At 34.9% G+C, this 13,381-nt stretch overlaps 1 protein-coding gene across 4 annotated transcripts in view; it reads right to left on the bottom strand.

The window, feature by feature from the left end:
- Positions 1-2,546: 2,546 nt before the first annotated feature.
- The window catches only part of BOLL (boule homolog, RNA binding protein), a 66,115-nt gene continuing 55,280 nt past the window's right edge, over positions 2,547-13,381 (bottom strand). For all 4 annotated transcript variants that reach the window (XM_033230744.1, XM_033230745.1, XM_033230746.1 and 1 more), the window contains one exon: positions 2,547-3,283. In XM_033230744.1, the coding sequence (XP_033086635.1) occupies positions 3,260-3,283 (24 nt within the window). In that variant the 3' untranslated portion in view covers positions 2,547-3,259. The remainder of the gene's footprint in view (positions 3,284-13,381) is intronic.

Genomic DNA, 13,381 nt, shown 5'->3' with positions numbered 1-13,381 from the left:
TATGCACAGGGATAAAAACACTGAATAGAGTTGAAAGAAACAGCACCAATTATGAATATTATTTATGTTAATTCTTTGGGTATAATTTTCTTCTTTGCCACTTTTAAGTCTATAGTGATTTCAGGATAAATTGGAGTCAAACTATAGGTCTAGAGGCCAACAATTTATTACAGTAACAAAGAGCATGTTGAAGCATGATATTTGAAGTTGTATCGGATGCCCTCCTAAAGTCCTTTGATTCTGTATTTTAATTCTATTGAAGTGCAATTTCTGGGAAAGATACAAAGAATTTTTGTGTGTGACCCCAAATCATTATTTTATAGTTAAGTGTAGCATAAATCCAGGAAACCCACTCTTACATATGGGGGTTATCATGTATAAATGTGTTTGAAAATAATTGTACTGTTCTTGTCAGTGGAAATTTATAAAGCAATCTATTATAAACTAACTCATACCTCTTTCCAAGCCATTCTTCTGAAATCAGCTGACAAAAGAAGTTAAAGCCTAATTTCCCAAGATTCTTTGTCTTTTGACATGTTACCATCTTCTATCTCTGATTGTATTAGAGACTTTTGGAAAACAGGCTGCAAAGTTATTACCTTGTGATTTTGGTACATGTACTAATATCTGTATTATCCATTTTATTCTAACACTCAGTGAATTTCAGATAATTTCTTCAGATTGGCCTTTCGAAATGGGTCCTAAGTAAAACCTTAATTTTCAAAATTATCTATTAGAGATATACTACAAAATAGAAATAAAAAAATGGGCTTTACTTAGTATATGTAAGGAGAATTTTTGTTCTCTCAATCTATCTGTTTTTAGAAGTAACATGTGTGGGGCCGGGTACAATGGCTCATGCCTGTAATCTCAGCACTTTGGATGGCCAAAGTAAGAGGATCACTTGAGCCCGAGTTTGAGAACAGCTTGGGGAACCTAGTAAGACCCTGTCTCTACAAAAAATAAAAAATTAGCTGGGTGTGGTGGTACATGCCTGTAATCCTAGCTACTAGGGAGGCTGAGGTGAAAGGATGGCTTGAGCCCAGGAGTTTGAGGTCACAGTGAGCCATGATCACATAACTGCATTCCAACCTGGGCCCCAGAGCAAGACTGTCTCTTAAAAAAAAAAGTAACATGTTTGGGCTATTAAGCTAGGCCATGAAGAAGGCTGAATGATATCCTCCATTTATTCAATTGTCAAACTTCAAAATTTTTATTAGCTTCTCAAAGCTAAATTCTAAGAAAGTGCATATATACATATATGTGTTTATATGCATATAATCTATATAGCTGTGGAAGAAACAAACTTGGGTATCAATTATTATCAAAATTCCTTATCTAATAATACATCATTAATTTTTAATGATTAATTTTTAATTCAGCCATGGAGAAGGCTGAATGATATCCTTCATTTATTCAATTGTCAAACTTCAAAATTTTTATTAGCTTCTCAAAGCTAAATTCTAAGAAAGTGCATAAATTATATATGTGTTTATATATGTATATAAACATGTATAAATATGTATGCATATAATCTATATAGCTGTGGAAGAAACAAACTTGGGTATCAATTATTATCAAAATTCCTTATCTAATAATACATCATTAATTTTTATTAACAGTCCAGGATTTGTTTAGCATCTTGTTTAACATTTGAAAATCAAAACATAAACTTTTTGGTTCTCAAGGATAGTGCTATTAAAAGAAAATCTCGAACATCAGTGGTTAGTAATTTTTTACTTACAGAACAAAAACTTTTGAAATTTCATTGTGGGACTTAATCTATTTACATTCCTAAAACTGAGAATAATTAATGTACTTGAGATCCTTGTATGCTAGTATACATTCATAAGGTTCTACTGTTCTCATGGAACCATTTGACGGCAAACATATTCATTACGGTTTCAAAAGAAAACACCCTGCTTGACTCACCAGAAAAACCTTTGTGATCCATATCCTATTATTTCTTCTTCTGCTGCTGAGCATGAAATATATTTGGGGTTGAAACAGGAGAGGAAAGAGATAGATTTATTAGGGGAGTACCAAATTTTATGGCTCCCCTGCCCCCTCCACCTAAAATTAGGAGGTCAGTGAAAGAACTGCAAATGAATGTAAAGAGGAATATTTCCTGTACTACTGTAGAAATTTTAGAGATTAAAAACCCCTATGATTTGTTCTGTACCTTTTGAACAATGAATGACTCCCCCTCCCATCTATTTTCCAATTTCATAGTAAAAATTGGATTTAGAATCAGGATCTAAAATTTTCCTTTGGTGTAAAAATAGTTTTGCATTTTATGAAAACAATTGTCCTTTTAAAAATTAATCACATATATAATTGAATATATTGGTTGCATATAAGAAGAAAAGGTTTAAGGATTAAAGCATTCAAAGAACATTAATTTGGTGGAATTTCAGTCAATGTTATGGGATCATGTCAGAGATGAACCCTTCTTTTATCAAAATTCCAGAGGTGGATCCATATTTTATAAAATTTGATACCAAATAAGTTATGTTATAGGAATATTTCAATGTTGTCTCAAACATTGAAGAAAAAATTTAATATGGTCAAATTACATGAAAAGGCAAGAATATTGATCATGTTGATGGTATTTCTAATATTTGGAAAATGTTATAAAAAAAGAAGTATAAATACTATTCAGATTCTGAAAACCATGGCAGATGCAAAATTAAATAAGGAGTAACAGTAACAACTGAATGAAAAATTAGACAAAAGCATATTAAATGACAAAACAGCAAAGCAAAAATAGAATTAAGTCATTAAGATTAAGTAGTATACTGTTGTAAAATATATGAAAGTATTAAAAGTATTATAATTAAAAATGATTCTTATCCTAAATATGAAAATAAATATCAAATAATATGAAACATAACATCTAATAGTTTGATAAGAAAAAATAACACAAAGCAGAGAAAATAAAAGACACCTGACTATTCCCAATGAGGTTATTATTTATGGAATGGATAAAACATGTTGTAGAAAAAGTCATTACAGTTACATTAGCACATAAAAAACCAACATGCCACATCTACCTAAATAATTTTGTAGAACAGCTGAAAAAGCAAATTTCATCAAATTTAGACAGCTTATAGTGGAATAACTGAGTATGGTGAGGTATTAACTAACACTAAGTTTCACAACGGGCAGCTTCTAGCTGGTTCGTTGAAGCTGGATCTCGGCCACACAAGGATCATTGGACAAGAAATCAGTTGAGCTGGACTAGAGCTGCCCAATTGTCTTAATAATGAATGCTCCACACTGTCTGTTAAGTAAAGAGAAAATATAGATCAGGAAGACTGAATGGAAAAAAAAAAAACATAAGTTAGAACAGATGAGTGCAGACCATCAATCAACATTCACTAAATATTTGCAGAACTTTGGTACAAATTAAATTAGAATGTTACAAAGTGAGAGGTTAGCAATTAGGAGGGCTCCAGAACTCAGGAAAAGCTTGTCCCTGCTCTCTGAGAGCTTAGAATCTGTATTAGACAATCTCTAGTGTTAATAGTCTAGTGTTACAGTATAAATGTTTAGTAAATAAAATGAGGGATGGGTCAGCACAGATTACGAGTTACAACATTTCCTTCTATTAGGTGTGTCTTAAAAACTTGTTTTTAAAAGGGGAATAGTGTTTTTCGCAGGAGGCTATTTAGAAAGCTGCCCAAAACCCTGGCAGGGCGCGGTGGCTCACGCCTGTAATCCCAGCACTTTGGGAGGCCAAGGCGGGTGGATCACGAGGTCAGGAGATCGAGACCATCCTGGCTAATGCAGTGAAAACCCGTTTCTACTAAAAATACAAAAAAAATTAGCTGGGCGTGGTGGCAGGCGCCTGTAGTCCCAGCTACTTAGGAAGCTGAGGCAGGAGAATGGCGTGAACCCAGGAGGCAGAGCTTGCAGTGAGCCAAGATTGTACCACTGCACTCCAGCCTGGGTGACAGAGCAAGACTCCGTCTCAAAAAAAAAAAAAAGAAAGATGTCCAAAACCCGAAAGTATCCTTTAAGTGGGCATAAGTAGGACAGGCATACAGGTACTTACGCTGTGTAATTCAGAAGAATTCCATATACCTGTGTCATCCTGGGATTTTTTTTGTTGTTGTTAATACTAGATTGGGTCAAAGAATCAACCTAGTTACTACTACCTTTTTGGCAATTTGGGCCTAGGCCAGCTTCTAATTTAGGGAATCATGCTGTCCTAAGACATATTTTAAATTTTGAATAGGCTCAAAAATTTCCTTATTTATTCCACTATCTCTAGAGCAGCGCTGTCCAATAGAATGGCCCACATTGATGGGAATGTTTTACGATTACACTATTAAGTATGGTGGCCACTAGTCCCATGTGGCTGATTAGCACTTGAAATGTGGTTAGTTGCAACTCAGGAACTGAATTTTTAATTTAATTTAAATTAATTTAAAATTGAAATTCAATAGCCTCATGTGGCTAGTGGGCACCATATTGGACACAGCATGGCTCTAGTGGCTCAAATTTGTTGTGTTTGCTAAAACCAAACTCTACAGACTGGCCTAGATTTCCCTGGCCTGTTTAATACCGTCCAGTACCATTTACTAATGTTCATAACTGTATTCCCAGTGTCTAGAATAATGGCAAGCACAAGGTAGGTGCTCAGTAAGCATTTGTTGAATGACTGGATCTACTATGATAATACACAGCCATTCATACCTAGTTAACTACTTAGAGGTTATTGGCTGTAACCCGGTATATACTGATCCTCTCAGGAGAAAATAGAGATACATGAAGTCAAACCATTTTATGTATGTGAAATTACTTGGTTAAAGCCTCAATGTGCTAGAGAGAACAAGGAGCAGTGCTAACTTCAGTATATTCATATATGAATAATTTAGGTTGATAAATATGGGAAAATGAGAGAATATGTCTCACTCTGTCACCCAGGCTGGAGTGCAGTGGCATGATCTCAGCTCACTGCAACCTCCGCCTCCCGGGCTCAAGCAATTCTCCTGTCTCAGCCTTGTGAGTAGCTGGGACTACAGGTGCATGCCACCATGCCTGGCTAATTTTTGAATTTTTAGTAGAGATGGGGTTTCACTGTGTTGCTCAGGTTAGTATCGAACTCCTGACCTCAGGTGATCCACCCACCTCGGCCTCCCAAAGTGCTGGGATTACAGGCATGAGCCACTGCTCCCGGGCAGAGAATATAATATTTAATGGTAAGAGTGTGGCTAAAAGTTGATAAGAGTGATAAGAGGGGAAAAATTAATGTCAGATAAAAAACTAAATTCAGATTTTATGCATGACTAAAAGATGGAAAGTGAAGATGTAGAAGTCTTGAAGAAATATATAGTAATCCTGGGCTGGGCGCGGTGGCTCATGACTGTAATCCCAGCAATTTGGGAGGCCGAGGTGGGTGGATCACCTGAGGTTAGGAGTTTGAGACTAGCCTGGCCAATATGGTGAAACACTGTCTCTACTAAAAATAGAAAAATTAGCTGGGCATGGTGGCACACGCCTGCAGTCCCAGCTACTCGGGAGGCTGAGGCAGGAGAATCACTTGAACCTGGGAGGCAGAGCTTGCAGTGAGTCAAGATCGCGCCACTGCACTCCAGCCTAGGCGACAGTGTGAGACTCTGTCTCAAAAAAAACAAAAGAAAATAAATATATAGTAATCTCATTAGGCAGTAATAGAGCTTTGAAAAGGGTTTTGGCAGTGGAGAGAGAAATTAATACAGCTGATCCTTGAACAACATGGGTTTGAACTGCATGGGTGCACTTAATAAATATATGTGAAGGTTTTTTCTTTTTTTTTGTCTGAGACAGTATCTCACTCTTTTGCCCAGGCTGGAGTGCAATGGCATGATCTCAGCTCACTGCAACCTCTGCCTCCTGGGCTCAAGCGATTCTCATGCCTCAGCCACCTGAGTAGTTGGGATTACAGTCATGTACCACCATTCCTGGCTGATTTTTGTATTTTTAGTAGAGACAGGGTTTTGCCATGTTGGCCAGGATGGTCTTGAACTCCTGGCCTCAAGTGATTCCCCTGCCTTGGCCTCCCGAAGTGCTGGAATTACAGGCATGAGCCAATGCACCTGGTCACTTATATGTGAAGTTTTTTCAGTAAATAAATCAGAAAATTCTTTGGAGATTTGCAACAATTTGAAAAAACTTACAGATGCGATTTACTGCCCAGAAATATTGAAAAAGTTAATAAGGCACTTTTAAAGTTAGGCATGTCATGAGTGCATAAAATATATATAGGGTCATTCTATCATTTACTACCATAAAATATACACAAATATTTAATAAAAAGTTGAAATTTATCAAAACTTCTACACACAGACACAGACATGGTGCAGTTTGCGGTTGAGAGAAATGTAAACAAATGTAAAGATGCAGTACTATATCATAACTTCATAAAATTTACTGTAGTACATACTGTACTACTGTAAAAATTTCATAGCCATTTCCTGTTACTATTGCAGTAAGCTCAAATGGTGAGCTCAAGTGTTGCGTCTGCCCAAAACACCGTGTGATGACAATCATCTCTGTGTGAGCAGTTAACCTCTCCAGTAAATTGCATATCAAAGTAAAATTTAATCTCTCTCACTTTTCACATATTTCTCGTGTTTAGTGCAATACTGTAAACCTTGAATAACACCATAGAACCCTTATGAAATGCCACTAGTGATGCAGGAAGTGCTCCCAAGAAGCAAAGTCATGACATTACAAGAAAAAGTTGAATTGCTTGATATATACTGCAGATTGAGATCTGCAGCGGAGGGTGCCCACCATTTCAAGACAAATGAATCCAGTGTTAAGGACCACTGTAAAAAAAAAAAAAAAAAAAAGGAATTCATGAAGGCATTGCTGCAACTATGCCAGTAGGCACAAACATCTTGCACTTTTTGCAAAATAATACCTTTTGATTTTGTATTGGAAAATGCAGATTTTATGTGGATGTGGGATTGCTATGGTAAGAAAGGCATACCTATAGACTCTAATATGATTCGAGAAAAAGCAAAGTCATTATATGATAACTTAAAGCAAAAGGAAGGTGAAGGATCTAAAGCTGGATAATGTAATGCCTCTAAAAGGTGGTTTTTATAATTTTAGAAAGAGGTTTGGCTTAAAAAATGTCAAGATAACAGGAGAGACACCTTCCAAAAGGCAGCAGATGAGTTCCAAGATGCCATTAAGAAAATCACTGAAGAAAAAGGATATCTGCCTAAACAGGTTTTTAATGCAGGCAGAAGTGCCTTAGTCAAAAAAAAAAAAAAAAAAAAAACCACAAAAGACTTTATTAATAAGGAAGAGAAGCAAGCACCAGGATTTAAGGCAGGAAGGGAGAGGCTAACTCTAGTGTTTTGTGCAAATGTAGTCAGGTTTATGATCAGTACTGCCCTTATCTATAAAGCTGCTAATAACAGTCTTGAAGGGAAAACATAAACACCAGATGCCAGACTTTTGCACTGAAGGCATCAAAGTGATCTACTTGTCCCTAAGCACAATGCCTCTAATTCAACCTCAGAGGGTCATAAGGACCTCTAAGGTTCATTACACATGATATTCTATGGAGAGAATTGTTAATGCTATGCAAGAGAACCCCAAAAGAGAGAACATCATGCAAGTCTGAGGGATTACAGCATTGAAGATGCCATTGTTATAGAAAAAGCTGTGAAAACCATCAAGCCTGAAATAATAAATTCCTACTGGAGAAAACCGTGTCTAGATGTTGTACCTAACTTCACAGTATTTACAACAAAGTCAATCAAGGAAATCATGAAAGAGATTATGGATATGGCAAAAATGGTGGAGGATTGAATGGTTTCAAGATACAGATTTAAGAAAAATTAAAGAGCTAATAGACACTACACCAGAGGAATTTACAAAAGACAACTTGATGGAGATGACTGCTTCTGAACTAGTACCAGACAATGATGAAGACATAGAAGACGCAGTGCCAAATTGACATTAGACAGTCTGGTAGAAGGGTTCTGATTATACAAGACTGTTTTTGACTTCTTTTACAACACTGGACTTAGAAAACTCCCTTAGGAAGACAGTTTAGAGGACAAAGAGAATTGTGCTATAATTAAGGTAGTTGATAAGAGAGGAAGAAATATATTTCTTAAAGAGACATTGAAAGATCAAACTGAAGGCAAAGAAAGAGAGTCACATCTTAGGAATAATAAAAGTTGAGGACAGGCTAGGTGACAGTATTGAATTAAAATCTAAGAGGACATGGACTAGCACAAGACCCTTGGGATTTGGCTAATAAGAAGCTGTGAAATATATCTTGGTAATTATCTTAAGATGAGTAATTTGAATAGATTGCAATATTGAAGACATAATTTCATATGAAATAATTTCATATGGAATAAAAAAGATATCCCTATATTTCTCCCCCACACCTTTCTAAGACAGATAAATTAAAAATATTAATGATGTGTAGAATACAAAATCCTGCTACCTGCTCTCATCATATGTCCTGAAAGTAGAGGAAGATGTTATCTAAAGAATGTTTAAAAAACTATTCTGTAAGAGATTAAGGTGTCATAAGTTGAATTTTATGTCATGAAAAGTACACTGCCTATCCATGTAGTCTAGGTTCTAAGGGCAAAGAAAAAACATTAGGTAAAAGGAGAAAAGAATGTTCAATTAGAAGGAATGATAGACTCAGAATGCAAGGAAAGTAAGTGCTCAAACTAAGAATGGAAAACCATAATTGGATATGAAAATAAAATAATAAGATTTTTCCCGATAAAAAATTTACTTTTTCCTGTCATTCTGAGTAGGATTTACCCAGAATACTGTATCAATCAATCCTCATCCTTACACAGGAATGAATGAATATCTCAAATTACCTTTTAGTTACACTTTCCCCCCTCTTCCCTCCAAGTATTTTGGCTAGGAAGGGCTTATGGCAAATGTAAATATCAAAACAGCCCAGAGGCTCAGGGTCAGATAATCCATGTTAAACTAAAAAGTAGATTTAAAAGATATAATTAAAAATGAAATGATAACAAATGAATTTATGCTATGTTTCATATTATACTTTAAGAGGATACATTAACCTGTTAATGGATTAACTCAAGGGTCATAAAACTATGGACAGCAGGTCAAATCTGGCTCATCACCTGTTTTATAGATTAAGTTTTACTGGAACACAGCCTTACTCATTGTTTCTGTTATGTCTATGGCTACTTTTATGCTACAATGGCAGAGCTGGATAGTTTTGATAGCAACTATGTATTTAAGCCTGTAAAACTGAAAACATTTACTATTGGGCCCTTTTGTGGCCACTGGTTTAACCTTTCTAGGCTGGAAAGAAATTTTGAGGCTGAGAACTTCTGATATACTATGAAAGGAAACCTTAATAAGATGCTTTAAGAGCATAGGGTGAACATATTCTTGCTATGGACTGAATGTTTGTGTCCCAGCCACATTCATATGTTAAAGCCCAGTCCCCAGTGTGATGGCATTTGGAGGCAGGATCTTTGGGAGGTAATTAGGTCATGAGTGTGAGTTCTCATGAATGGGATTACTGCCCTTGTAAGACGAGACAGGAAAGAGCTTGCTTCTGCTCTCTCTGCTTTTCACCTTGCAGAAATGAGAAGACAGACATCAGCAAACCAGAAAGTCAGTCCTTAGCAGATACTAGACCTCCCAGCACCTCAGTGTTGGACTTTCCAATCTTTTTGTCTCCAAAACTTTGAGAAATAAATGTTTGTTGCATAAGCTACCCAGTCTATGATATAGCTGTTATGGCAGCCTGAAGTAAGACAACTTTATAATGTGAGAATAATTTATTACCAGACTTAAATATATTGGATTCACTTTAATTAAATGAAAGTACAAATCAGAAATAACAAGTTTAATAGAAACATTGAGAGAAAGAAGCTATAAAACACTAGTGCTTTTGAGACTAAAAGAACAGGATTAACTAGACATATGTTTAGATATTTAGGAAGATAAGTAATTGTGCACTTGTTACCATGGTTAAGTTAAATCTGTATTTATTCTGTGTTTTACTGTTAGTTGAAAAAAATGGTGAGGGGACATCCTTGCCTTGTTGCTGACTGATAGTATTTATTCATTTCAAAATAGAAAAGTGATACCTTTGAGTCACAAATATTCACATAAGAATTTTTAGAAATGTACATTATAGTACTTATAACTTAACCTGATATCCTAGAGAAGATCTATTGATATTTCCCTCATTTATTCCTTTTACTTCTTTCCAAAACAAGATAATTTAACTTAGGTCCTGCCAGTTTCAATAAAAAGTACATGTTGGCACTGAATTTTGCCATATTTAAAGGAAATAGCCAATGACAATTCCAAAGTAACAGTTACAGTTACAAGAAAATTATGGGCTCAAGTCATGAAGAAAGCTGAAAGTTATTGTGAGGGTAACGTCTTATTAATTGTATTTACAGCACTGCAAAATTATTCTTCAAATGTCATGCTCAATGGACGTTTGATGAACTACTGAGAATGAGCTCTTACTTAAGGCTTGTCATATGGTAGAGCCCGTGTGTTATTTCTATGTGAAGGGCAACTTATTTATGTGATTTATAGAGTTAACTAATGGCCCATAATACATGAAAATTCTGCCATATTTGACAGTATGTAGCAATATGTAACAGAAATGGCAATAATAACTTAAATCCTTAAGTAAAGTTTTATTTTAGCTGTTTTTTTTTTTTCCGGGTTGCTGGTATTACAGGTATGCACCACCACGCCCAGCTAATTTTTTTTGTATTTTTAGTAGAGGCAGGGTTTCACTGCATTGGTCAGGCTGGTCTTGAACTCCTGATCTCAAGTGATCTGCCCACCTCGGCGTCCCACATTGCCGGGATTACAGGCATGTACCACTGTGCCCAGCCTATTTTAGCTATAGTTGTAATACCATCCTCCAATTAAATATATACATAGTTTTTCCAGATTAGAAGGATAAACACACTGATCTGATTTTTTATTTCCGTTCCTTATTTTTAAGAAACTTACTTAAGGAGCAGCATTCAAAAATGAGAAAAAAAACCTTACCAAAAGTCAATATAGGAAGTGAAAATAAAGGGAACTGAGGTAATCTCCAGCTCATATAAGCATTATATGAATAAGACAAAATTGACAGTATGGAACAGAAAAGATATCCTATAAATATTTTTAAGTAAAAATTATTTGACCAAACTTTAAAGTTGAATGAGGAGGCCTTTAAATAAACCTTACTTTAAATTTCCAGGATGACATGAAGAACTCTTCCTTAAAGGTTTACAAGAAGAAACAGGCAGCTACTTTCACATTGCAATGAAGAGCTACTACAGTTTGGGTTAGGAATATCTCATTGCAGAAAGAATTTATTCTGCAAAGATAAAGTGTTCTGCAATGTACAAATACTTTTAAATTTGTTATTATTTTGAAGTTTAAATATAAACAAAAAATACAACGCTTTAAATAACACTGGTTCTTGAATGATATACCTAAGATCTAAAGTACTTAAGAAAGAATGGCAAAGAAAATGTATGGAATGGAATTTTATCTCAGTGTTTTTTATCTGATTTAGTTGTACACAGAGAAACTAACTGAAATTGATAGAATTCTATTTAAAGTCTGCATAATGAAAAAGAAAGCAGAAAATTACTGCAAAAAATACACTAAACATTCTTACAAAGTGAACCATTGAGACGTAATTATTTCTAGGTTATATGATACATTTGAGGTAAAAGTTATTGTAAAATTTATTTTAAAAAATAAATAAGATCAAGGGGAAATGTGATCTATTTTCTCTCTTTAGAAGCTTTTGGAATTTTTCTATTATTCCTGCCATTCTGAATTTTTTTCTATTATTCCTGCCATTCTGAAATAACTGGCCTTAGTGTAAGTCTTTTGCAGTAATCGTGGCAAGTAGTTGGTAGGCCCTTTCAATTTAGAGACTCTTGTCCTTAAGTTTCTAGGAGTTTCAATTTAGAGACTTTCAATTTAGAGACTCTTGTCCTTAAGTTTCGTGTATTAATTTATTGATAATTTCCTCCAAATGATTTTCTCTATTCCTTTCTTCAATTTAAAAAATATTTGACTTATTGGATTAATCTAATTTTATCTTTTCTCTATTATTATTCACCTCAGTCTTTTTTGATGCTACTTTCTGAAAACTTTTGCCTTTAATATTTAACTCACACATAATTTATTTCAGTTATCACATTAGTGAAAAAACTAGTGACATTTTAGAATAAGGCGTATAGTTTAGAGGACTGTACTGATGTTCATTTCCTGTGCCAGTGCCCTCTAGCCAAAGGATGAAGTAGGTGAAGGATATACAGAAACTCTATTATTTCTATAACTTCTCAGTAAATATGAAATTATTTCAAAATGCAAGGCTAAACAAATTAAAAGGACAGATGTTTGAGAGAAAAAGTATCAGGCTGTCTATGCATGTACCACTTCTCATTAGTTTTTGCCTATTTTGGAGAGGATATTAATTGTAGTTTCTTTGACATTTTCTTCTGCTCCCTGCATTGTATGTTTCTTATGAATTTCTTTTTTTCTGTTTATTTTGTTCTCTCACTCTAGAGGTTTTCTTCTAACGTGGCTGCATGTTCATAGTTAAGAGGGACGCACTAAAATCCTAATGGGAAGTTCTTTGTGCATAGTTTGTCAGGGATCTTCACTGCAAGGATTTAAGAAACCGGCTAACTTTTTCTCCATGGTAGAAAGCATGCTTGGATTAGAATCCTGGATCTGCCACTTACTCAACTATGCTACTGTGGGCAAGTTACTTTTTAAGCTTAAAGTGATCAAAGTTAACATTGCCAGTAATTAGACATATTGGCATCTCATATCCCCTGATATGACACACTGATAAGGGCATATCACCTCTGTGATATTATTGTCCCAAATTCATAACCTTTATCTAATTAAGAGAAAACACAGGCCAAACTCAAAGTGAAGAGTGTTCTACAAAATAATCAGTTTTTTAAAAAAGTATCACGGTCATGAAAGACAATAAAAGACTATGTAAATGCCACAGATTGGTAGAGAATAAGGAGACATGACAAATTAATGTAGGATCTTAGATTAGATCCTAGAACAGAAAAAGAACATAAGTGAAAAAAATGGTGAAGTTTGTACTTTACTTAATAGTTCTGTAGTTTACTTAATAGTACTTTATGAATGCTAATTTCTTGGTTTTGCTAATTGTTTCGATTATGTAAGCTGTTAAAATTAGAAGTTGAGTGAAGAGATACATGAACTCTATGTATTATTTTTACAACCTTTCTGTAAGTGTAAAATTATTTCAAAATAAAATGTTAAAAAACAGGTTAAAAGGCCAAGGACATTTGATGGGATGGGATGATGGGGGAAAGATAACTGCCAGGATATCTAT

The sequence above is a fragment of the Trachypithecus francoisi genome, unplaced genomic scaffold (genome assembly GCF_009764315.1).
Source record: "Trachypithecus francoisi isolate TF-2019V2 unplaced genomic scaffold, Tfra_2.0 Lachesis_group13, whole genome shotgun sequence".
NCBI classification, from domain to species: Eukaryota; Metazoa; Chordata; class Mammalia; order Primates; family Cercopithecidae; genus Trachypithecus; species Trachypithecus francoisi.
The sequence above is the reverse complement of the archived record's forward strand: the minus strand, read 5'-3'. Positions and strand labels throughout refer to the sequence as shown.